Raw genomic sequence first — 27,054 nt, 5'->3', positions numbered from 1 at the left:
GAATAATAAAGGCGATCGACTGATATTTGTTCTAACACAATTTTCTCCTATATAAGCAAGATTGAAGCTATAAAAACTTGTACAGATATGTCTGTATAGGTGCAAATATGACAAAAACAAAGAAAGCCATAACTTTCTCTATTTTTGTGACTCACCACACTTAAAAACTCTATACTGGTTTTCAACTCTCTTTTTGGTCCTAAACACCTGAGGACATTCCCATCTCCAGCACTGTGATGGTTAATTTTATGTGTCCACATGGCTGGGCCAGCTATTTGATCAAATACTATTCTGGATGTTTCTGTTAAGGAATTTACTAGATTAAATTAACATTTAAGCAACTGGACTTTGAATAAAGCAAATTATGTAGGTGGGCTTCATTTGATCAGTTGATGGCCTCAAAGACTGACCTCTTCCAAGTAAGGAGGAATTCTGCCATTAGACAAGAATCTCAATCTTTCTCTTTCTTTCTCTTCCTACCCACCACAGGAATAGGGTGAGGATGACATAATTTTGAAGAAACCTGACGCAGAACTTATGAATAACCTACTCAAAACTCATTCACTAGCCATCCTCTATTGTAGAAGCTGGAATGCTAAAAGTGAATTTTCCAGCTTCTCTTTTTTTTGTTGTTTAGTTTTTCACTTTAAATTTTCTAGTTTCTCTTGAAACCACTGAGTAGCCACGAGACATAGTTCTGATAAAATCCTTGAACAGGGCTTTCTTTCCAAATAAAAAGTTGAGTCTCCAGTCTAGATCACGACAGATTCAGATGTAGAAACAGTGGCTGGAAAGGCTAATCTTCAATTCTGCTAGGCTGTTACCATGTTCCATGTATTCTACATACAACATCCCAAATAACAGTGTGGGTAGAATTTGTTTTTTTAGACCCACCTGTATGCTCATCTAATTTAAACTTATCTTATATCATTTGTTATTTATAGAGAATTTTTAAAAACATGGTTGTACTCAGTCTCCACTAAAGATACACAAAAGATTGGAAACTGCAATGGGAGGAAGGTAGACTAGGAAAAGTTCCTGAAAGTAACAATTACGAAGCCTGGCAATCATAACCACAAATCATTAAGTAAGGTTACTATGGAAGGATCTCTTTTAAAAAGCATCTTTAAAAACATGGAATGCATTATTTTATGATATTCCACTTTAGAGACAAGAGTAAAACTAGAGCATTGCTTTGACATCATTTGTACTTTGTAATATACTAGTGGATTTAAAATTTTACCTCTGCCTTCTGATATCAGAGAAATAGGGAAGGTTATACAAAATTATTGTGTAATAAAACCTCACTAATGAATCATTAAGAAAAAACTTAATGGCCAAGGTGATAAAAACGTAAGTAAAAGTATCTAAAAGACCTAGTAAAATTTTAAGTATCATATCTTTAAAGTCCATTAATGATGTAACTCTAAAAATAGAATTTTCTCCATACCTACCTGTAGAAGAAAAACCCAGTGCTATCAAATGATGACTTCAAATCCTGGACTTACCTTTTTTTTCTCCAGTGTAGGGCACATAGTCTTCCCTGTCCTTATGCTCCAATGCTTCCTTCTCCAGATATGAAAGGAGGTGTTCCCTATCAAAGGGCCCTGTGGCGGACTTTGATGTCTGGTTCTTCTGACGGAACCCTGCAGGCAGAAGGGCATTCTGCCAAAGACAATGAATCAGCCATTATGACCATCAAAAATGTCAACGCTATATGCTTCCATACATTTCCTACATAAGAAAGTTACAATATGACACAGACATTAAACACCTCATTGTAGGACTTCAGGTCATACTATAAACGTGCTCTTAGCAAAGAAGTCTTTCTTTTAAAATTTGGAAGAATTCACTTATATTATTATTAAAATAGGCATCTACATATCTTTTCTTTATTTTTAAAATTTTTTTAATTATTCATATGTGCATACAATGCTTGGGTTTTAATTTTTTAAATTTTTTTATTATTCATAGCATCTACATATCTTATTTGGAAAATATTCTACTACCAGAAAACACCATTTAGTTTCTAAGTGTCCAGAGATTACAAAAAATAAGGGTTTTTTTGTTTGTTTGCTTGGTGGTACTGGGGTTTGAACTTAGCTTCCCATTTTCTATGCAGGTTTACTTGAGCCACACTTCCAGCTCTTTTTGGTCTGGTTATTTTGAAGACAGGCTGGACCACGACCCTCCTATTTTAGCCTCCTTCTGTACTTTGAATTTTTTTTTTTTCTGTCTGGGGCTGGTCTGGAACCACAGCCCTCCCAATCTCAGCCCCTCATGTAACTGGGATGCCACCATGCTCAGCTATTGGTTGAGATGGGTATCTCATGAATTTGTTTCTTAAGGGTGGCCTTAAACCATAATCCTCAGCATCTCAGCCTCCCAAGTCTTGCTACGTAACCCAGGCTGGTTCTGAACTTGTGATCCTCCTGCCTCTGCCATGTGAGTGCTGAGATTACAGGCCTGTACCACAAGGCCCAGCTTAAGAAAAAAAAAGTTTTCTTAGCCAGGCCTGGTGGGGGACATCTGTGTTCCAGCACTCAAGAGGCAGAGGCAAAAGGATCACAAGTCTGAGATCAGCCTGAGCTACATAGTGAGACCATGTCTCAAAAAAACGAAAAACAAAAAAGGAAAATAAAAAGTTTTCTTATCACTTAACAACCGCTCAGCAAATATGTACCTAGAGAGAATAATTCTATTACAAAAGAAACTTAAACTATATGTAGCTGGGGGTTCACAAGGTCCTAAGTTCAAATCCCGGTATTGTCAAAAACTAACTATACACGATAATCCTTCCTCATGACTTCCACTTAATCACAGAGCCCTTTCCATGACAAAAACATGTACATTATATAGGACATCAGATCAATGTTTACTTGTCTGTTTAAACATAATACAAAAGCTTCCACTTTTGTGTGTCTATATATGTGAGTACATGAGCACTAGGATGTACTTGCAACAAGTACTGTCATTGCTACACAGGCCCCAAGGTACCCTAAGATGCTCACAACAAGAGTTATATCCCTGGGTTTCCACATGGGCACAGCGTTTGAGTCTATGTACTGACTGGGAGCAGGGGTCGGGGGAGGAAGGTGATGAGCAGGCTCTATTCTGACTTTTCACTTAGCCAGGAGTAACGTGGAGTGACAAGACAAAGTGAGCAACATTCTTTTGCTTGTCAAAAGCCAGAAGAGACACTGCCTTGTCTCACATTTCTAGATACTCCTTTGCTTTATAAATGAGAGGCAGTCAGAGAAGTCACATGAAAGGCCAACCTTCTTCTGTAACACCTCCCAATAGTGGCCATGATGATGAATCTCATGGGTGGAAATGTTCATTTTATAACTAGAAAAATATAACACTTCCACTTTGGCCATTGGTTGAGCTCCACAACAATTTTCAAGAAATCCACCTTTGTGTTCTCCTTAATGTAATAATACCCATCACAAAGAAAGCTGACCTATAAAGATGAACCACAAATGAGATTTGTTCTAAATCCTGCACAAATATGTATTTATAATAAAAAAACCTGGAAATATAAAAAAGAAATGCAAAATTTCTACCTTCAATTTTGAAAGCAAAAGAATGAGACAGAAAGAATCCCGTTTTTTTTGGGGGGGCTGGTATTTAGGGATTGAACTTGAGGCTTCATGCTTGCTAGGCAGGCGCTGTACCACTTGAGCCACACATCTTAGCCTTTTTGTGTTGGTTATTTTTGAAATAAGGTCTTATTTTATGCCCAGACAGGCCTGAACCACAATCTTCTTACTATTTGTGCTTCCCTGCATAGTTGGGGATGACAGGCACACACCACAGTGCCCTGTCATTTGTTGAGATGGGGTCTTACAAACTTTCTGCCCTGACTGGTCTTGAACTGAGATCTCTGCCTCTTAAGTACTTAGGCTTAAGCCACTGAGCCCAGCAAAGAAATCATTCTTATTCTACCTGAAAATCCCATCCAGTTTTACCTCCTAAAGAACTCAATCATTTTTCTTATCTAACACCATTACTTTGGCCCAAGCTATGATGCAGGTTTGCCTGGAATGTTACCTTGGCATTTCAATTATCTCCCTGTATCAGGTGACTGATCTCCTTATCCTTCATCCCCACCCTCTCAAACTGTTACCCTGGCCTCATCTCACACACTCCCTCCATTCTAGTCATACTAGACTCTTTCCTCCCTTGAATATGTTATGTCCTTCCTTCTACCATGTGATGTTTTGTGAAAATGTTAGTGCGTTAGCAAACAAATACACTGAATGCAGTTTAAAATAGTCATCCAAAATATAAAAAGACGCCACATACACCTTCATTTGCTCCTATCCCACCGTCTAAGACCTTGTAAATTACAATGTCTCTGGATGAAGCAGCTATTACTACCCTTGCCCCCTTTTCCTACCTGATAGCTTATTGGAACTTGTTCTGAAAGTGTCATTACCTGAGAAGCATGCTGTCAATAAATACCACTGTTTTCCTAGTCTCAACTAACAGTATCTGAGTTCCAGCTGGTGTTGGGGAGTTTGCAAAAATATATTTAGAGGTTAGAAGTCTAATGCAAGAAGTTCTAATGTTAGAAGTTCCATGCAAGAAGCAAGCCATGGATTTGCAAATTAGAAAAGTTAAGTGATCTGATTTTAGATTGATTCCATAGTGCATGAGTTAAATGGAGAGACTTACTGTTATTTAACAAAGACTGCTAGACACCCAGGTATCAATTGGCCAGTGCAGAGTCTACTCTCAGTTTGATAGCTAGCAAGGAAGACTTGAACAAAGGAAACCTAAAAATGGAGGATCCCAGAGCCCCATTCTCAATTTCTCATGACCTGCTTGCTTACATGCTGCAAGTGAAACTTTTCTTGACAAAGGTTTTTGGTTCCACAACCTTATAAAACACCTGCAAAACATAAAAAAGACCCCTATATGACCAATAGGAAGGAGGAAGTTTGGTACAAACTAATAAGGAGAAGGCCTGATACAGACTGACCCTCCTCAAGAGTAACTTATGTCCCCTGCACCTGGTTCCAAGTGAAAAACAAGTTCTGGTCTAATCCAGTTAAAGTGGGCTACTTTGACAGAGAGTTGCCTTTTGTCCATAAACATGTCATCATAATCTCATTGTACCTTTAAACTTCCCACCACCACCATGGGTTTTTCTTATTTGGTCATGGGTAATCACATGCACAGAGTGATTGTTGGGACATGTCATAATTCTTTTTATGACTTTCATGCCAATCACTCCCTATAGGATGCTCGTGGGGAGAGACTTGACATTCCAAGCCCCTTTCATTTCCATACAAGTCTGTGCCATGGTGGGTGTCGTCACTGTTCTCGATCTCTATCTTTTTTCTTTTTTTGGTGGTACTGGGGTTTTAATCAGGGCCTTGTGCTTGCTAGGCAGGCACTCTACCACTTGAGCCACTCCCCAGCCCTCGATCTCTCTTTCTAAGACAACCCACTTCCCATAACTATAAAAACTGAAGCAAGTTACCTTCTTTTGTTTTACATTTGTAAAACAAAGGATCCAGACTAGATTATTTTTCAACATAGGGTTTTTTTGTATGCTGAAAGACATCTGATAATATCTGAAGATATTGTTGCTTGTCACATTAGTGGCTGAAGTATTATCATGTTTTTCTATTTTCTGTATTTTATGATACCTTGACATCTTGGGAACCTTGCTAATTCTGTGGAGAGAGGGGCCCTCTCAGTACTAGCTAATTCTGAGAAGAAAGCACAAACCTCTTCTCCTGCCAAACCCAACAAGAGTCACCTTTCATAATCAAACTACCCAATCCAGGCCCCATAAACTCAACCAGCTGTTTTATCTAATTTTCACATATCAAGCCTAAGCACTCCAGGGCCAGATGGCACACAACTAGAGACCAATTCTATAGCCTGGAGCCTGCTGAAATTACTCAAACTAACCATCCTAAATTGTTCGGGTCTGTCTCATAGTTGGCTTCTATATTACCAAGAGACTACTTACATCTATTCTACCAATGACTAGAAATTTATACTGTTTGGTCAGCAATTTCTATCAAAGTAACAGTTAGGTTTAGGGTGATGAAGAACCTTCTGGAGGCACACCGTATGCTACAGCCAGCCTGCTGGAGAAGTTCTGAAGAGACACAGAGATTAGCACATATTAAAGAGCTAATCAAGCCAGCTATGAAAGAAGTATAAGCAGCAGGTTTAGGATGGCTTAGAGAATAAACACAAGACCCTCTTTGAAAAATAATAAAAGCAAAAAGGCTGGGGGTGTGACTCAAGCACTTGAGCAAGGACCTGAGTTCAAACCCCAGTAACAAACACACACTTTCTTCCTTTCTTTTTTTTTGTGGTACTGAGGCTTGAACTCAGGGCCTACACCTGAGTCATTCAAGCAGCCCTTTTTTTTGATGAGTTTTTTCAAAATGGGGTCTCTCGAACTATTTGCCCTGGCTGCTTTCAAACCGTGATCCTCCTGATCTCTGCCTCCTGAGTAGCTAAGATTACAGGTGTGAGCCACAGCACCCAGCAACATTCTTTCGCTCTGAAAAATTTTCTTAGAGGAGATGTTTGAAAATAAGGATGTTATCGATCTACCATTTGATCCAGCAATACCACTCTTGGGGATATACCCAAAAGACTGTGACACAGATTACTCCAGAGGCACCTGCACACCCATGTTTATTGCGGCACTATTCACAGTAGCCAAGTTATGGAAACAACCAAGATGCCCCACTACTGATGAATGGATCAAGAAAATGTGGTATTTATACACAATGGAATTTTATGCAGCCATGAAGAAGAATGAAATGTTACCATTTGCTGGTAAATGGATGGAATTGGAGAACATCATTCTGAGTGAGTTTAGCCTGGCCCAAAAGACCAAAAATCGTATGTTCTCCCTCATATGTGGACATTAGATCAAGGACAAACACAACAAGGGGATTGGACTTTGAGCACATGATAAAAGCAAGAGCACATAAGGGAGGGGTGAGGATAGGTAAGACACCTAAAAAATTAGCTAGCATTTGTTGCCCTTAACGCAGAGAAACTAAAGCAGATACCTTAAAAGCAACTGAGGCCAATAGCAAAAGGGGAATAGGAACTAGAGAAAAGGTTAGATCAAAAAGAATTAACCTAGAAGGTAACACCCATGCACAGGAAATCAATGTGAGTCAATGCCCTGTATAGCTATCCTTATCTCAACCAGCAAAAACCCTTGTTCCTTCCTATTATTGCTTATACTCTCTCTACAACAAAATTAGAAATAAGGGCAAAATAGTTTCTGCTGGGTACTGAGGGGGTGGGGGGGGGGAGGGAGGGGCGGAGTGGGTGGTAGGGAGGGGGTGGGGGCAGGGGGAGAAATGACCCAAGCCTTGTATGCACATATGAATAATAAAAGAAAAAAAAAAAGAAAATAAGGATGTTAGAGAAGATAGTTTAGAACAGTCATGTCATAAAGATAGGGAGGCAGAAGTAGGGGAACTGGAGAAGAGGCAAAAAGCAAGCCAGTTTGGATAAAAAGGAGCAGTGGAGGGTGCCAGGGAAAGGTCACAAAAAGTTAGCTGTTCAAAGGCAGTAACTTAATGTGCAACAGTTTGAAGAGTTACTTCATTTTGCTTCAACAACTAGCATCTACCTCAGGGTCAAGATCATCCAAAACCGTTTCCAGTTGTTTCAGTTCTACTTCTGACAGATTCCCAAGAAGCTCATCTTCATCTAGGTCCTTGTATTTCTCTAAGTCCTTCCGGAACGGCAGCGCCATGATTTGCAGTGTGGGAAGTCACTTCACTTTTACTATTCAGTACAGGAAGATGTGATTTCTACTTCTTCTTAAAGCTGTGGGGAGAAGAAACAAAACCATTTTAAATATTATTTATGGTGAGTGAGATGCTATTTCTTTAATTATATATTCCATACTACTCTTGTCTACAGATCATTCAATGCCTTTCCCTTTTATTTTTGTTGACAAAATAATCAACTGGGAGAAAAAGGGAGAATAAAATTCAAATCCATTAAAAGAGCTCCTTGATAGAATTTAGAATTTCTGATAATTGAATTTTAGAGGCAAACAAATTATAATAAGTGCCAAATAAAAAAACTTCCAGGGCTGGAGTAACTCAAGTGGTGCCTTCTTAACAAGCACCAGACCCTGTGTTCAAACCCCAGTACTACCAAAAAAGCAAAACTTCCATGAATGACTTCAAATTATTCTACCAGAGTACTCTGCTCCAGCACAGTATGTTTAAGCTTATTTTAGTGTAAACTACTTAGGAGAATTATGACTCTATATTAAAACAGAGGGAGTATCAAAACACTCTCCAGAGAGGGAATGAACTCTTGCCACTTTTGGAAAAGAGTTTTTTGGGGAAAAAGTATATCTGAAAAAAAGGTGTTTTGGACTGGAGGCATGGCTCCAGTAGTAAGCTCCTCTTCTGCAAGTGTGAAGCTCAGAGTTCAAAGTCCCACAAAACAAAAGGTATTTTTAAAAGAAAAACACAGCATTCTTCAAAAATAAAGCTGAAGGCTAGCATGTGAAATCCCATCCCAGAGTCAGCTGTCCACTATCCCACTAAAGGCACTCCTCACCTCACTTCAAATGACAATTATATTGTAGTACAGTCAGTCATTTGCCTCCCTCCACTGATAAGACACCGTAGGGCAGAGACTCTATCCTGGATCACATCCTTCACTGGGTTGTCAACACCAAGTACAGGACCTGGTGACACCTAATTAAGTCAAATTTGATTCAAGTGCATCTTATAGCAGTCTCTGCTTTCTCTTCTCTGGTAATCTATCTTCCTCTCCCAGCTAGCTAGTGTCCTCTTGCTCCCTAACTCTAATGCTCTGATCACAACTAATTAGTCTGATAACTTGTGCTAATTCTTTCCAGCCCATATTACTCATTTTCTCTTCCTTATGTGTCAACCACTTTGGCTTGCTATTCAGAGTTTTCTGTTGTCTGATCTTCCCAAGTTAAAGACAAAACAAAGTAAAAAAAATATCTGAGCATCAGCCATCTGATCTCTGAAATTAAACATAAGCCATGATGAAAACTTGATTTTCTTATGCATTTGGAGGCTGGGGATGTAGCTCAGCGGTAGAGCATGTTTACCTGGCATGTGCAAGGCCCTGAGTACGATCTCCAGCACACCTTCCCATCTCAGCTGTTGGAGCTCTGCTTTTCAGATGCCCTAGGTTGGTCAGGTGCTGGTGGCGCACACCTGCAATCCTAACTATTCATGAGGCAGAGATCAGGAGGATGATGTTTTGAAGCCAGCCTGAGCAAACAAATTGGGAGACCCTGTCTTGAAAAAAAAACTCATCACAGATGCACTAGGTTCAACTGTGTCTTTTCCTCTCTGACTTCTCCTAGCACCCCTGGCCATGGAGCATCTGTGACCCTCTAGGTAAGTTGTGTTTTTCAGTCTCAAGCACTCCATGTGAGAATTTGTTTTCCAATAGTTATCATTTGCTCGATATTTTTAAGCCACTTCCTGTACTAGGAATTGATTTGTTCCAGATAAACAGGAATAAGCAATATATAAGACAGACAAGATTCTCATTCTGATTTGTTTTAATGGTGGCACATGGATAAAAAATAATGAACAAAGGAACATAAAAATATCAGGTAGTAACAAGTACTATGTGAGAAAAGACCCACAACAATGCTATGGAGTGAAGGTCAGGTAGACTGCTCTAAGTTGTTCAGACAGACCATTGTGAAAGGTGATTTTTTTTTTTTTTGAGAGCGGTACATTACTAGGGATTAAATTCAAGGCCTTGCATGTACTGGGTAAGTGCTCTACCGTGAGTCATGCCCCTAGACATTTTTGTTTATTTTGTTTTTGAGATAGCGTCTTGTTAACTTTGCCCAGGCTGGCCTTGTACTCTTTTTTCTTTTTTTTCAATACTGGGATCTGAACTCAGGGTCTCACACTTGCTAGACAGGTGCTCTAGTACTTGAGCCACTCCATAAGCCCTGTTTTGTGTCAGGTCTCTCGATCTTGCCTAGGTTGCCTTTGAACGGAGATCATACTGATCTCAGCTTTCTGCGAAGCCAGTATTACAGATATGAGCTACCAGTGCTGGCCTGGCCTTGAACTTTTGATCCTTTGCCTCCTACTCCCATGATTACAGGTGTGAAATGTCACACCCAGCTCCAATTCTTTTTTTTTTTTTTTTTTTTTGTGGAATTGGGGCTGTACTGCTTGAGCCACCTCTCCAGTCCATTTTGCTTAGGTTATTTTGGAGACAGGCCCTCATGAACTGTTTGCCCAGCCTTGTCTTGAACCATATTTCTCCAGATTTCAGCTTCCCAAGCATCTAGGACTACAAATGTGAGTCATTGGTGCCTGGTTCCCAATTCCACTTCTTCACTATTACAAAAGTGGCTATGAAGATTCCTATACAGGTTTTTGAGTGAACATAAATAATAGTGGTAATTTGCTGCTTACAAAATTCTAATGGGACCTTATGTCAAAAACTAAATAAAAGCCAAATGGTCTTAAAATGATCTACAAGGTCCATGACTCCTCTCTAACCATTCAACCTCTTACAAGGCTCCAGCAATCCTGATCTTAATTGCTCTTCATCCAACAAACCAGGTATACTCCTGCTCCCCCTCCCTTCCCGGCCTTTGAGCCTAATGACCCTTCTGGCCAGAATACTCAACACCAAGGTAGCTAAATGACCCGTTCCCTCACTAAGGTCTCTGCTTAGATGTCACCTAATTGAGTGCTGAGTACTCCCATGATCTCTCCTCACAAAACATCATCCCTCACAGGCCCCCTTCCTGCTGCATTTTACATATTTTACATATTTATTGATTTGTTGTCAGTATTCTGTCATCAAAACTTACAAACATAGTCAAGTAAGGACTTTCCTCACTACTTTACTCCCAACACCTAGAACACAGCATCATGGAACATACTAAGGACTAAAAATCAGCAAATATAACTAATTTCAAGGCCATGAATAAACTCCTCAACATTCACATAAGTTCACCTGAAGTTATTCAAGATTACTGAAACATTAGCCTTTTAACTTTACATGACAATAACTTTACAGTATTTTTCCTACATTATTGTAAATTAGGAAGTTATGTGAGAAATAAAAAAGCGAGAATACTTATGTTTTAGGTTAAAAAGTAACCGGAAAGTAAATAATTAAATTGCCTAACTCCAACATTTTAAATTTCTCAGATGAAGTTGTTGAAATAATCTGGTGTTTTTTTCCCTTCAAATTTTGCTTTTTTAAAAAAATGTTATATAGATCCCTAATCAAATAAAAAATAGAAATATGTCCACCTGCTGAAACTCAAAAAAATGGCAGTTCTAAGTGCTGACAAGGACACGGGGCAACTGGATATCTCATAAATTGCTGGTGGAATTCAAATTGATTCAATCACTTTGGAGAATGACTTCGGCAGTATCTACTAAAATAAACATAAGTATACTATAACAGGAGCAATTTCACTATCTGTATACCCTGGGAAGATGACTGTATTCACAAGAAAAGATGTACAAAAATCATCACAGCAGCTTTATTCATAATATCCCTAAACTGGGAATGAAACAAATGTCTATCACCAGGAGTTTACACAAATGAACTGTCGTATATTCATGGAATACTATGTAGTAATAAAAGGCAATTACTACTACATACAAAAACATGAATAAGCTGGGTGCCAGTGGCTCACACCTACAACCCTAGCTACTCAAGAGGCAGAGATCAGGAGGACTGAAGTTCAAAGCCAGCCCAGACAAATAGTTCCAGAGATCCTACTTCAAAAAAACCCATCACAAAGAAGGGCTGGTGGAGTGGCTCAAGTGGTAAGAGTGTCTGACTAGCAAATGCAAGGCCTTGAGTTCAAATCCCAGTGTTGAAAAAAAAAATGAATGAATCATATGCATTATGCTGAAAGGAATTTAAATAAGCCAGTATATACAGTATATACTACAGTAGAGCCTTGGTATCCATGGGTCTGTGGTTCCAAGGAGACTTCCACTGAGGAAAATCCATGAATGCACAGGACACACAGAGTTCAGCACCATAATGTGGGACAGCTTGATTCATTTTTCTCATCATGCCACCCAACTAAAGACATGCCACCTTTCAACTAATCTCAAATACTGACTTTATCACTTCAATTAAGCATATTCACTCTTACTTTGCTTTGCTTTAAGGAAAGCAGATTTTCACAAAATTAAGGTCAGGGAAACACTCAGCAGATCACACAATGATTTAAACACAACTGACATTAGCACAAGACTGACAGAGCTTCTTTGCATCAACTGAGCTGTGTAAAACACATGTGAGAATTAAAAAATTTTGTTTTGAAATTTCTTTTGATTTTTATTTATTTATTTTTTACCATGCCTGGTCAAAACCATGTGCAATAAATTGTGCATAAGGCACGTTTACTTATATATACTTTTACTTATGTGAAATTCAAAATGAACCCATGGGGAAATCAGAATAGCTGTTGGGAGTATTGTTTAATAGGGTCATTAGAGGAGATTTGGGGTGATGAAATGTGCTATGTTCTTGAACTGGGGGGCAGTTATACAGATGTAGAAAATTCAATGAAATGTATATTTTAAGACTTTCCTCCTTTACCCGTTATACCTCAGAAATATTTTAAATTTATGCTTGCTTTATACAAGTACCTAAATGTATTTTATGCTAAAAATTAAAGTTTCCACAAATTTGGAAAAGATTGTTTTTTTCTGTAGCCATGGTACTAAGTAGCCATCAAAAAACCACCAACAATTTGCCTTTGCAAGCCAGTAAGTGTCAGCCACTCACTTCTGAAAGTCACCCAAGCAGGAAAAGACTGCTCCCTGTGCCGGCCAACTAATCATAATCACACTCTTTCAGGTGATGTTAACCCACCATGGCTTCTAGAAGTTGGCCCATCTCTGAATTCCACTTTCCTCAAACCCTACATAAAAAAACAAAAACAAAACAAAACAAAAAAACTTACAGTCTCTTCCACTCAGAAAAACTGTGCCTGGCCAGCATAGCTATCCCTACTTAGAGAATTAAATTTAGCTTTGCCATTTTGTTTCAGATATTGACTGAGTCTTACCATTCTTTCATCCAAAGAAAACTTTTAGAGATTACATTTGTTTCTAAATAAAAGTATTTCAATGCTGATACATGTCAAATAATAGTAGTCAGCATCAAAATATTCCCTCTAGATAAGTATCCATGCAATCTTTTGAACTGGATATGGTTCACTATCCAGTAATTTCCTAAGTATCTGCTTAAATTTATTTTGGTTAAAAAAATTTAAATCAACATTTATTTTACATTTTTGTTTGAATCTGGCTTCAGAATTCATTGGAAACTATGCTAAAATAAATTACTTATGTCTGGAGAGTTTAACATTTAAAGGATCTAAATGCTCTCTAATGCTACACTTGAGTTTCATCTCTGCTGGTCTGAGGCACATTTACACTGATGGAGAAGGCTGAAGCAAAGAAAGACATCTACTCATCCCTGAGATTGTTAAAGCCCAGGCTGTCAGGATAGTGTGGCAGATTCCTCAACTGCAAGGAAGTTTTAAGAGTCTCTTAAGGGTTGGGGATGTAGCTCAGTGGCAGAACACTTGTCTGGCACCAAGGCCCTCAGCAACACATGAAAAAGAGTCTCTTACGACCTCCCTGGGCCTCTCACAGCTTTCACAGTGTATGGTGCCAAAGCAAAGTGTGACCCCAAACCACTGCCTGTCTCTGTGTCCAAAAGTTATTGGCATTTAAGCAAGTTGCACAGTGGAAAGGGGGGGGGGAGAAAAAAAAACCTCACAGGTTATTTTCTTTTTATATGTATGATTCTAAATAATACTGATTATAACAAAAAATGTACTGTCTGTTTACTCATATGGCAAAATGCCATAAACTGAGTAGCTTTTGAACAACATTATTTCCCACAGTTCAGAATCTGGTGAGGGTTAGCATTCTGACTCACAGATGGTGCCATACAGCTGTGTGGCAGGTAAGGCAGCTCTGGAGCCTCTTTTCTAAGGGCACATGATGAGGGCTCTGTACTCATGATCAACTCGCTTCCCAAGGCCCCACCTCCTAGAACCATCCCATCAGTAATTACAATTCAACATATGAATGGGCGCAAACATTCAGACCACAGCAGTGTCCATCACATCCAAAGCACTGTGTGCAGAGTATCTGCCTTCTAAAAAAGCACAATATATACATGTCTGAAGTGACAAGATGAAACTCCCTTGGACTATCAATATATACTTTAAAAAATGAAGGACAGAATGGGGAGAAAGAGGGAGTAGGGGGCAGAGGAGAAAAATAGCCTAAACAATGTATGCACATATGAATAAACAAGTAAAAAAAAAAAATGAAGGACAGAAAGGTAAAACAGGTCCTTTCCGGGGACAGGTACCAGTGGGAGGGCATAAGAAAAGAATGAATGAGGGCAAATATGGTGGATGTATTTTGTATTCATACATGAAAACAGATATATTGTAACCACATATATAAATATTACAATGTATCCCTGTACGACTATTGTAACTAATAAAAAAAAGACAACACTTTAAATAATGACTTCTGTGGTATTCTTGAGATGCGATGGTTGACCCAGATGTGCACACATCTGAGACAGCTGCTTTTCTTGTTTATTTGTCAGCTATACAGGCCCAGGATGCCTTGGAACATTCTGTGTAGCCCAGGTTGGCCTCAAAGTCTCCATCCTCTCACCTCAGCCTCCTCTGTGCTGGGATTATAGGCATGCATCAACTTGCCCAGTGGAGACAGCTGCTTTCCACATAGAAGTTTTGGAAAATGGTGGCTGATTATTCTGTGTAAAAGTTCCATGGAAGCTAACCAGCCCAAGTATGAGATTAGCTAAAGCGAGCTAGAGGTGTGGCTCAAGCAGTAGAGTCCTGTCTAGCAAGAATGAAGCCCTGAGTTTGAACCCCACTACCACCAAAGGGAAAAAAAAAAAGGAAGGAAAAGAAAGAGATTAACTAAAGCAGCACTGTCTTTCTTGCTTTTGTTACTGATACTATCTTGAATTTTAAAAAATGAAATCTATAGATTCCCAAAAACACAAGTCTGAAATCTGAAGTCTGAAGGCAACCCAGAAAAACGTCCTAGAGGCAGAACAAAGAGATTTAACTAGAAGCAGGTCATGGAGAACAACTTAAAGTAAAAAGTAGCCAAATCACTTCTGTGATATTACAAGAAAATAGTTTACAGGATACCTCATACCATTTCAAAACAGTCTCTCAGTAAGACCCGATGGAGAGACTATGGCTCCCATGGGCATAACCCACTTCCTTTTCTGGCTCAAAGCAGCGAACCACCACCCACTCCTCTCTTGCTTTTTGGTAGCACCAGAGACTCAAGCAAGGTCAGACAGGAAGCCACTCTGCGCATGCTAAGGATGAATGCCAAAATAGCCACACCCTTAGCATACCCAGTTTCTCAATACCAAATGCTTTTCAGGGTTGGTTTGTTTAATAGGTTGGGTAGGCCAGGAAATGCTGAAACTTTTCTAAAAGTTCTTGCAAACTCAAAAAAAAAAAAAATCTTAAAAAAGAAATGTTATCATATGAACAAGACTCTCAGAGTAATAAGGTTACAGAGCTTTTTATCTCTGACAGTTAACCTAAAGAGCTATCTACTAGTCATAAAGTGGAGAAAAACAAATATGATAGAGGGTGGCTTGCAGGGAAAGCTTATCAGTGCTCAGTTTTCAATCAAAATGCTGAATCCATTCCAAGGATACAATGGAGAAATTAATCTGAGGGTTTTCTTTCTCTCCCTCAAAAAGGAAGTATAGCTATGACTCATTCTTCCTCTTACAAGAATTTTCTTAATCCACCATATTAGTAATAACGAGTATACACAAAGTTCTAAACTAGGCTAGGTCTAAGAAATCATGCTGAGAGCAAGGTGAATTTTACGTAAACAAAAGGTACAATCTTTCCTATTTCGTCTTTTCTTCATTTCTATGTTTCAAGCAGTTTTTTTACTGCCTTTTGAACTTCACTGATTTTCCTATCTTCAAATCAATACATGTATTTGTATACACTTGTTAAGTGCCTATCACATTTAACGTACTATTCTGGGGAAAGGGGTGCTGGACTGGTAGGAATGGGGAGAAGGGACCCTGGGATGAGAGGAAAAGGATTGGAGAAATCTGCATAGAACAGTCTTGTTTTCTCTTCCTACTTTATAACTGTTTCTCAAACTAGAATTTAAGAGATGACAAGGCTCAATATATGGCACAGATAGGATACTGAGACTGTAAAACCCACCTGTTCATCGAAAGTTAAATAGCAGTACAAAATTAACACCTTCAATTTCTTTTGATACACTGCTGCTGTCTCTGAATTTACAACAGTGGTGAACAGCAAGTTGGGCAAACAGTCAAAATAAATATGATTCTTCCTGGGCTCTGTCCTGCCACCCTCTATCCTAACAGCCCAGGCCTGTACTGGAAAGAAGTCATTACTAGGACGCCTCTTCTCTTTCTCTACTTTCTATAGCCATGGATATGCAAAACTCTGTCTTCTCTCAGTACTACATATCAATAACTGTGCCACCATGAAAAGTGCATCACTGTTCAACTGAAAATGTGTTTACACAGAACAATATGCCAAGTGAAAAAAAAATGTGCTGGAAGAAAACATTCTCTACAAAATGTGCTTGGATGAATAGGTACCTGATTGCTGTTAGTGATAATTTCAGGCTTGTCAATATACAGTTAATAAGGCTTCAAAATACTTAATAAAAGCTGTCCCGCCCTCTAGATATTTTAATAAGTTAAAGGTTTTGATAAATATGGGAGAAAGTGTTCTAAGGGATTGCCAGAGGCAATCTAAACTACCAAAGAAAGTTCACATGATATGGAAAATGTCAGAAGATATTTTTATATGAAGATTTCCCAAATCCAGTTATAAAGTAAATACAATAAACACAGCTTATAGCTACTATTGTTATTTGTGTTAACTGCAAAATAATGAATTTATCCAAACTGTCAAACTGTACAGTAGATAAATGTCTAAATAAAGTTCTTAAAGTATCTCCCTACTCTATCTGATTCTACTAGTTTTTTCATCCTTTCAGATGAGATATTGTTTTTCAACTTCTTTCTGATAAAATTCTATTTCCTCCCTTTTTTTTGGGGGGGGGGAAGCAGGGTGGGTCTGAATGGATCATAATGTGGATAATATAGTACATTTCTAAAATTTAACCAGGCACAGTGTCTCACGTCTGTAATCCTTGCTACTTGGGAGGCAGAGATAAGGAGGATTTCTGGGCAAAAAATTCTCTAAACCAACAGAAGCTGGGTGTGGGACAGCATAGCAGTCCAGGCTGGCCTGAGCATAAATATGACATCCTACTCGAAAAGCATCTAAAATGAAAAGAGCTGGGATGTGGCTTAAGTGGCAGGATATACATACCTAGCAAGTACAAGGCCCAACTCAAAACTCCACACTACTCAAACTCCCTTTCTTTGCTAGGAGAACTCTCTCTACTTTTTTGACCACTTGATTACTCTGGAGCCCTTTCTTAGATCTATAACAAACTGTGACAGCGTTAAGTACCTAGTAGAATTTAATTATCACCAAAGGAGGAAAAACAAAAGATAAAACCTAGAAAACACCAGAATCCTTAGAAAGAAAAAGCACTTAGCTCCCAGCACTGAACTGAGACACAGCAGCTCTATGGACTTAATGGGCTCCGTGGCTGAACAAATCAATTACTTCTCTGTTTTCTGGACTAGATAAAGAAGAGCCAAAACATGGCACTGGTTCTAACACTTATTTACTCCTCCATGTCCATGACAAACAGTGCAAATCAAACAATCTTTTCACCACCAAGCACAATAACCCTCCAAGATTCTAAGAAAACATCGTTTAACTAGATTCTGGGGAAAAATACTGACTTGCCCTCCTCACTGCCAAGGTGAACAATGTGTAAGTAGAAAGGAAAAACATGAGAGCTGAGTCATGCTAGGTACTCATCAAATATTAATTAATTAAAATTAACTGACTTGAAAAATCAGAAACAGATAAATTAAAAACGAAAAAAGCAAACAAAGTCAAACATGGGCCAATGTTGTTAAGTACTACTATATGGCTATACAATAAATGCTGTCCAGAAAGCTTACCACACAAAGCAAGCTTCCTACTTTCCCACTGACTTTGTAGTAAAGTTAAAACTGTTTATATGAATTCTCAGCACATCACAAGTCACAGGAATGAATGCACAAAAGTTTCAATAACAGTGAATACAATTTTATAAAAATACTCATGTATTTTTATAAAACATGCTTTCATTTTATTTTCTCTTATTAAGATAGATCTAGCCGGGCACTGGTGGCTTATGCCTGTAATCCTAGCTACTCAGAAGCAGAGATCAGCAGGATCACGGTTTGAAGCCAGCCCAGGCAAATACTTCATGAGCCCATATCTTGAAATACCTTTGACAAAAACTGGAATGGCTCAAGGTGAAAGCCCTGAGTTCAAGCCTCAGTACTGCAAAAAAAAAAGGATCTAAAAGTATCTAACTACTGTCCCTATTTAAATTATTGTTTTTGGTTTTGTTTTTTGAGACTGGGTCTTCCAGGCTAGCCTCGAACTGGAGATCTTCCTACCTCAATCTCCTGTGTGCTAGGATTGTAACCATGAACCACCAAGCCCTGCTTAATTAAATTTTGTACCGAAACTTTTCAAGAGGAAGACTTTAATAATAGAGTAAGGAAAACAGGTTAAAAAAACGGAATTGGAATTTAGGAAAGAGGTCTTTGGGAAACAGGTCTCATAAAGGCTTTAATTTCAGATCATATTCTAAGGTGTTTTAGGGGGTACTCTAATTTAAGCCCATTTCTCAAATTTGGCCTGTTTTTCTCCAGTACAAGAAACTCTAATGCTTAACAAAAGTTTCTAAGTCTTTCCAAATCTAAACACTCAACTTTTAAAATTAAGTACCTTGAGAATAACTCTAGAAGGATCTACAAGAGCCAGAGTAGAACTGGCCACCTGAGAGAACAGAGGGAGTGTTCAGTCTACTACATATTCAGTGGAACTTTTTGAGTCTTGTACTATGTTCACTCATTAATTTTTAATTTAAAGGACAATTCAATCAGCTGCTGCATTTCAATGTGCTATATGAAAAAACAGGAACATACACTGTCTCTGACTTTTGAACTACACATGCCAAATATAAACAGCAAAAAAAATTGTTTGGTGGGAAGAACACAACAAGAGCCACTAACCAAGCAGTCCTATTAAAGGAATTTCAGGGGCAGAGGTACAGCTCAGAGGGTACAGTGCATGTCTAACATTCATGAAGCAGTGGGTTCAATCCTAGAACCGTGAAAAGAGAATTCTACGTTAATTTTTAAAAAACTAACGATCTATGAAATCAATAGCAAAAAATCATTTGAAGTGATACATAATGATATATTCTTCCAAGTTCCACAGCTTGTGACCAAAGCCCCAACTAAAACTCTGGAACTGGGATTGAGGCCAATTTTGGGATTTTTTTTTTTCCTCAGACCTTTTTGCTAAGGAAGTATCAGGAAAAACAATGAGCCTCAAAGAGCCGTATCTCTGGACCTTGTCCCTTCCCAGGAAAGGATCCAGGACCTAGAGAAATTTCCAGAAACTTATAAAGAGAGGAAGAACTGCTTTAGAAAGATCTCTTTCTCAGGCTCTAGATGATGAACTCCTTATCTGACTCTATACTCCTGTTTTCGTAATCTATTGCATTCTTGCTTATCGTCACCTGAAATACAGCTTTTAACACCCACTCCTTTACTTAGAGAATTGTGTTAGATTTTTCGGGTGATTTTTAAACCTCTTCCTTTCCTCCTTGCACTGAGAATCCCTCAGCATCCTCTCTGCTCTAATCCAGCTGCCTTCCTCGGGGCCTCACAGATATCCCAAGTTCACATTCACCTCCCTTTTCCCAGAAGTCACATGCACTTCTCTTCAACAACCTGTCCTACATCATCCCCGAATTTCTCTTCTCCATCCTGTCAAAATGAAGACTAGCTCTGATTTGTCCTCTACAAAGCCTGCTATACGTCTTCCAATGCCGCCTTGTCTTCTTCTCCCCTGAAGATCAGTAATGCTCAGGGTGCACGAGTTAGCCCCATTACTTGCCGCTGACTCATGTGTCTCGTGCCCAACTCGTATGAATGCAGGCCTCTTGGCCATTCTTCACTCCTGCATGGCAAAGGCATTTCATACACATCTTCAGACACATAGCACACTTGGGTTTTTTAGGGACGCCACTACTATTACTCTAATCAATTTCGGAAGCCTGAGGACACATCAAGCTTTGTTATCACAAATTAATTTTCAGATTAACAGGGAGAAGTAATTATAATAGGCATATGAAGAGGCACAAGACTACAAATTGTGGTCTTGCATAATGTATCTTGACAACTCGTGGGGCGGGTAAGGAACACAATACCACTCAAAGATTTGGTAACTCCTGGGGTTGCAGTGTAAGTCTTATCAGGTGGGATCAAAGCATACACTGCCTGTCTAAGGAAAGACAGTAAGTGAGCTTCCTGGCAACAGCAAGGCAAAAGGGAACCAATTCTTCAAGAAAATAGCCCAATTGTAGAGAACCTCATGCTGGATGAAGAATTATGATATCCACAATGAGTGGCTGAAACAGTAACCAACAGACAAGGCACTTGTAAGTAACCAGAAGCAGCCAGGAGCAGCATCCCATAACCCACCCTAAGTGATGTTAAGAACAGAAAGGGAAAAGAGTGAGGTTACTATCCTCTTACAGACTGAAGACAGCCCTGATGAGGTTTTGCTAGGAAGACAATTTGGTATGATTAAATTGTACACTTAAAACGGATAAATTTTACTTTATATAAATTATACCTTGATGAACTTTCTTTAAAAAAGCAATCTGGTGACTTGAACTGGAGTAGTCATATATGGAGAAGCAGTAAGGTTGGGTATTCACACATTTTTATCAAAACCTCTGGTATAAAAGTGGAAATTTCTCAGGCTATTAAGATGGGCGAGTTCACTGTAAATGATTAAAACCTCTGAAACACAGCCTTCGCAAAATACATACACATAGTGGGAGGAGGTTGATCAACATGTACCAAGTTACAGTTACAGAGGAATAAGAAGTTCTGGTGTGTTATGATGACACAACAGTGTGATGAGATAACAATGTGCTGTACACTTCAAAAAGCCAGAAGAAAGGATTTTGAAGTTTTTACCATAATCAAAAATGTCTGAAAAGATAAATACATTTAGCCTCATTTGAGCATTATGCAATGTGTACATGTACCCCACTTAATGTACAAATTTTATCTATCAGTTAAAAATAAATTTAAAAATAGACACACAAAAAAAAAGCCATGCAAAACTACTGAGAAAGAAGTGGGAGTGAGTGGAGATGGAGAGAAAAACAAATTGATACTTAAGAGTGGTGATAGCTGATAAAAGAAGGAAGTCTTAGAAATCCTGGCCACTGGCCAAGCCTTGGCTCACAGTCCCCAGGGCATAAGGTCTGCTCTGGCAGAGATTCTTTAAAAGGAGGCTAAGGAACATTTTTCCTTTAATAGCAAATGAGAGAAAGCAAGAGAATCACACAGAAGTAAAAGGCAACTTAATGTACTGCAGGGAAGGAGAGGAAGTTGCTTAGAGTGTAGTAATAAGGACCCAAAACAGGAGTTGAAGATAGTTCTAAAATTAGCACTACATGGCAACTGACAGCAGCTGTAACTTTTTTTTTGTGGTACTTGGATTTGAACTCAGGGCCTCATGCTTTCTAGACAGTTGCTCTAACACTTAAGACACACCCACCAGGTCTTGGAGGCTCAAGTTTTTTGCCTGGAGCCAGTTTTAGACCGGGATCCTCCTACTTTTGCCTCCTTTCTAGCTAAGATTAAAGACAGGCACCATCACATCCAGGTTGTTTATGCAGATGGGGGGGGGTCTCAATAACTTTTTGCCAGGGTTTATCTAGCACAGTAATCCTCCCAATTTTCACTTCTTAAGGAGCTGAGATTACAGGTGTGAGTAAGCCAACACACCTGTAAATTTACAAACCCAGTCTATAAATTATTATTATTGTTATTAGTATTTTTTGGTGGTACTGGGGTTTGAACTCAGGGCTTCACACTTGCTAGGCGGGTGCTCTACCACTTAAGCTATGTCTCCAAAAATAAATTATTATTTTTAAATGATAGAATAAAATGGGCTAAATCTTAATTACATCATAGAAAAATACTTCTTTCTTTACCCAAGACTCTCAGATTAACAAATGGACCATATACCATATTCCAGTATAATAATGAAAAAAAGAATAAATTTTTTTTGCATACTTCTTATACCAGGCACTTTCCCATATACATGGTGATAAGTATATACATTATATAATATATGATGTAATATATTAGTAACTATATATTATTTAATTTAACCCGAAAAATATTATTCCCATGTTTCTGGTAAAGAAACTGAGGCTCAGAGAGGCTAAAAGAGCCACATCTCGGGCTTGTGGAGCTGCTCAAGTGGTAGAGCACCTACCTCACAAGCTGAGGCCCTGAGTTCGTCTTCCAATACCATCAAAAAAAAAAAAAAAAAGGAAGAAAGAAAAAATCCCTACTTTTTTTTTATAAAGCTGCTTCTATAAAGTGTTCAATTTCTACCATGTTTTTAATTTTATGTCACTATGCACTACACACTGACAGAAGCAAATTAAATTACAGTAACTGAAAGAACCTACAGCTAGAGGTACAAGAAAAGGGAAAACAAAGTAATTAAAACACAAAAGAATAGGACAATTTAATGCATTCACCAAGAGTCTATACTGCAAGAACTTCTAAAGGCAATTTCATAGTTTAGTACAATAAATGATGCACAAAATGAATTCTAGGGGCTGGAGGTGTGACTCAAGAAGTAAAGTGCCAGCCTAGTCAAGTGTGAAGCAGTGATTTCAAACCCCAGTACCACCAAAAAAAAAAAAGAATTCTACAGTCTGTATTCCTAAATCATTTCCAATTAAGTATGGAGAACTTCATTTAATAAGACCAAGAGAAAGTTTATTGTAACACATTTTACTCAAAAATGACATTTAAAATAACTTTAAAAAGATTTTCAGGGTATGGTGCCTTATACCTGTAGTCCCATTTCCTCCAGAGGTTGTAACAAGAGAATCACTTCAGCTCAGGAGTTCAAGCCCAGCCTGAGCAACATATCAAGACCCCATTTCAAAAAAAAAAAAAAAAAAACAAAAACAAAAATCCATCTTTTGCTTACTTTAAAACCTTCAGCAGACACTGAACTATTTTTCTCTCATTTATCATAATTATTTGCATAAACATTTATCTTTGCCTTAGACTATGAGCACTTTGAGGGAAAGGATCTATTTTCACATTATCAGCCCTTAAACCAGTGACTACAACTTGGTAAACCTTAAATCCATGTATAATAAAATAATCAGACAGACGCTGGTGGCTACTTAGGAGGCAGAGATCAAGAGGATGGCAGTTTGAAGCCAGCATGGGGAGACCCTATCTTGAAAGTGTCCAGCACAAAAAAGGGCTGGTGTAGTGGCTCAAGTGGTAGAGAGCCTGCCTAGCAAGTGTGAGGCCCTGAGTTCAAGCCCCAGTACTAATAAATAAATAAATAAATAAATAAATAAATAAATAAGTAAACAAATAAAACAATCAGGGGGCTAAGTAAGCTTTCAGATCATATACAAACTGGGCTGGGGATAGAGTAAATAAGTCTTATTGTCACTTTGATTGATTAATATTCTACCCCTCTATTTTTTCAGAACAGGGAAATAAATTTCAAAAGGCAATGTTTAAAAAATAGCTATTTTGCTATAAACTTGCTATAATTTGCTATAAACTTAGAAAACTTCTAAATGATGATAAAGCAAATTTTAGTAATTTATATTAAATATTGCTCTAATAGCCTATTAGGCCTAAAAGTTAATACTAATGATCAAATGGTCAGTTAGCCAGAGGACAAAGAGATATACCCACTTTTTAGCAGTCAGTCTGCTGGAGGCAATGCAGATACAATAAAAGATAAGGCATGTGGTCTCTTTCTTTGGCCTCGGATACAAAATGTTCTGGGATAACCAAACCCAAACCTCTTGTCTGGGACCAACTTTATCCCAATCCCTGTGGAATACACAACTTTAGCAAGCACTTAACAATACCCCATCTGTCATAGCTATTTGGAACAAGGGATAACCCCAATCCAAGCAGGATACATCCAATACAACTCTTTCTTTTGCAGGAATCTGGAAAGCTGGAAGATAAAATCTAAGAGATCTTGTATCATCAAATCTGGAGGTAGCATCCTAACAAGCCAAAGTCACAAAGCTAGCATAAACCCTGAGAAAGCAGAGAACAGCAGTTTGGAGTGATGAAAATGGAGGGTGAGGACATGAGCCTCAGGCACAAGATTTAAGAGGACTCCAAAAACTTCAGTAGTCAAGATAAAATGTTGTTAATTCACACTATTTTTACTTTTTAAAAAATGTGGCAGAGTTGTAGAGACAGGCCCCAGGACAAATGGAAAACAACCCGTCTGTATGTCCTCTGCTCATTGTATAGCACCTTCTGTCCCCACACCAGCACAAAGCAGCAGGAATGGGAAAGATTCAGGTGCTCTCACACTATTTTTAAAAAATCTAAACTAACAAAAAAAACAAAAAGCAAAAAGCAAAAAAACCTAAACTAACAGCCTAGAATGGCACAGAGGCACCAAAAGGAGTCAAAGAGAATCCAGATAAGCCACAGACAGAGGGGTTCGGGGAGGGCTTTCCAAGTGCCTGTTCTGGATTCTCCCTATACTTCGTTTCAGGAAGCTCGGTGGCCTTACAACAAAAACCAACTACACCTCCCAGCCCTGATACCATGGCAAGCCAACATAAGTAGGTTTGTATTTCGTGAGATCTAAGAATCTTGACTACTATACTCAAGGAAAATGAAACATGCACATAAAGCTATTTTAAAAATCAAGGCAACATATAATTAGCTGCCAAAGGAACGGGCCTGACAATTAGTACTGCAGAAATTCAGAGATCACTGTGGGGGGTCAGAAATAGATAGGTTTAGCTAGATAGCGGGGGAGAGAAATATATACTAAAGCAAAGAGATCAAAGCACAGACTAAAAGTGTGGGGTGGGTGTGTGTGTGATGTGACTGTAAGGGAGCCATGGGAAGAAGAAAAGTGAAGGGAAAGAAGTCGTCTTCACATACTCTGTGTTACAAAAAAAAATCAGCACACCCCCATGCTTTTCTGCCTCCAGTCCTAGGATAACAGTTTCACTACATCTGAAATGTCCTTTCTCCCCTTCAGGGTCATATCTTTTTCTGCTCTTCAGGGACCAGTTCAAGCAACATTTCTTTAAAGAGGCTTCCTGGTACCCTACTCAAGAGGCCAGAAGTAAAGTTAGCAATGGAAAAAGAAAAGGGGTGTAGGATATGTGTGTGTGTGTGTGTGTGTGTGTGTGTGTGTGTGTGTGTGTGTGTGTGTGTATGTAAATGAATGAATATGTGGTTTCTGAAGCAGGAGGGAGAGCTAAGGGGCTGAAGGCAGTGACAAGAGCTGTTCTCTGGAGAAGACCAAACTATACCCAGGAATTCACTTCGAAGGGAAGCTGCACTAGAAGTCTTACTGAGGTGAAATCATGCACATCTGGCTCAGTCCACTTTTGTGTATGGTTCTGTGATTTTCTCCAATTAACAGTAGATCTTGGGGGCAACAGCAGAAAAACAAGGCGGGGGGTGGGGGTGGGAGGCTGGCTCTGAAATAATCACATACTTATTGATGTTTCCCAAATTAGGCCTGCTCTCTCCCTTCAACAGATCTGGCATCCCCATTCCTCCAGTTGGCACATTAAAGAACACTACTTTGGGTTAACAGCCCATCATGAATGAAAATAAATCCTGAAGTTGTATCAAATCTTGTTATGGTTGCCCATGGTGAAACTGACATAACATATACATTTAAGGGCCTCCTTTCCCTTTGCTGGCACACATGCTGAGGGACTATTCTTAACAATTCCTCATTAAAGTTATAACACCACACTCAGGAAACCAAAATATCTCGTTGGTTGTAATTTTCCAAACGAAAATCCCTCAGTGTGTAATTATTAGTAATAATAGCTTGCTAAAGAAATTGTTATGCAGTAGGTTAAAGAGCTACAATGATCTTGCCTACAAATCTATATACATATCAAATAATATATACTTATCAGACAATTGTTACTGGTAAAAAAAAAAAAAACTAACTAAAAGCTCCAAGAAGTATTTAAAAAAAAAAATCAAAAATCAGGACAGGAGCATCTCTGCCCCTACCCTGTGCATCTTAAAAAGAAAAATGGTGGAGTGGCTCAAGTGGTAGAGTGCCTGCCTAGCAAGTGTGCCAAGCATGAGGCCAAACCCAAAAAAACCCAAACCGCAAAAAAAAAAAAAAAAGAAAGAAAGAAAAACCAATATACTTTAAGTTCTGCTTGCCATCACACTTATCACTCTTGCCCTCATTTTCTTCCAGTTTATCTTTTCATCCATTTTTCTCACACACTCTTCAGGAGTGTTTCCTTGAATGTACTTACAGTGATATTAGAGCTTAGATATACCCAGATATGAAACTGTTTGTTTGTAAAGGGTTATCACCCTATGTAAGACTGTCTCAGTGTTTGTGTTCCTTCCTCAGTGAGTGGGTGTAGGCACTTAAGTATATACCTACAGGGCAAGGAGGATGCTCACCTGTGAAGGAACCTTGACAATATTTCAGTAATTCTCAAAATGAACTGTGAAGATTACAGGAGTGAAAGCAGCTTGTCACAGCAGACCACACAGTATGTGACTCCATTTACATGAAATGTCCAGAATGGACAAATCCACAAAGACGGTAATTAGTGGTTGCCCAGGGCTGGGAGGAAGTAGACAGTGACTGCTAATTGGGTAAAGGGTTTCTTTACAGTGTGATGAAAATGTTCTAAAGTAGACTGCAGTAATGGTTGCACAACTCCGTAAATACACTAAAATCCACTAAAACACATA

The 27,054-nt window shown here is 38.7% G+C and overlaps 1 protein-coding gene and 1 non-coding gene across 3 annotated transcripts in view; both read right to left on the bottom strand.

Moving 5' to 3' along the window:
* Positions 1-27,054, bottom strand: part of Tmod3 (tropomodulin 3) — a 65,713-nt gene that overhangs the window by 32,913 nt on the left and 5,746 nt on the right. For both annotated transcript variants that reach the window (XM_020162040.2, XM_020162039.2), the window contains exons 2-3: positions 7,631-7,830; positions 1,509-1,665 (exon numbers count right to left, since the gene is read on the bottom strand). In XM_020162040.2, the coding sequence (XP_020017629.1) occupies positions 1,509-1,665; positions 7,631-7,756 (283 nt within the window). In that variant the 5' untranslated portion in view covers positions 7,757-7,830. The remainder of the gene's footprint in view (positions 1-1,508; positions 1,666-7,630; positions 7,831-27,054) is intronic.
* LOC141421124 (small nucleolar RNA SNORA55) lies at positions 24,519-24,652 on the bottom strand. Its single transcript, XR_012445798.1, has one exon. It is a non-coding gene; the product is annotated as a small nucleolar RNA SNORA55 (small nucleolar RNA).

This window comes from Castor canadensis, chromosome 2, assembly GCF_047511655.1.
Source record: "Castor canadensis chromosome 2, mCasCan1.hap1v2, whole genome shotgun sequence".
Lineage (NCBI taxonomy): Eukaryota > Metazoa > Chordata > Mammalia > Rodentia > Castoridae > Castor > Castor canadensis.
This window is presented reverse-complemented; position numbering and strand designations above follow the sequence as displayed.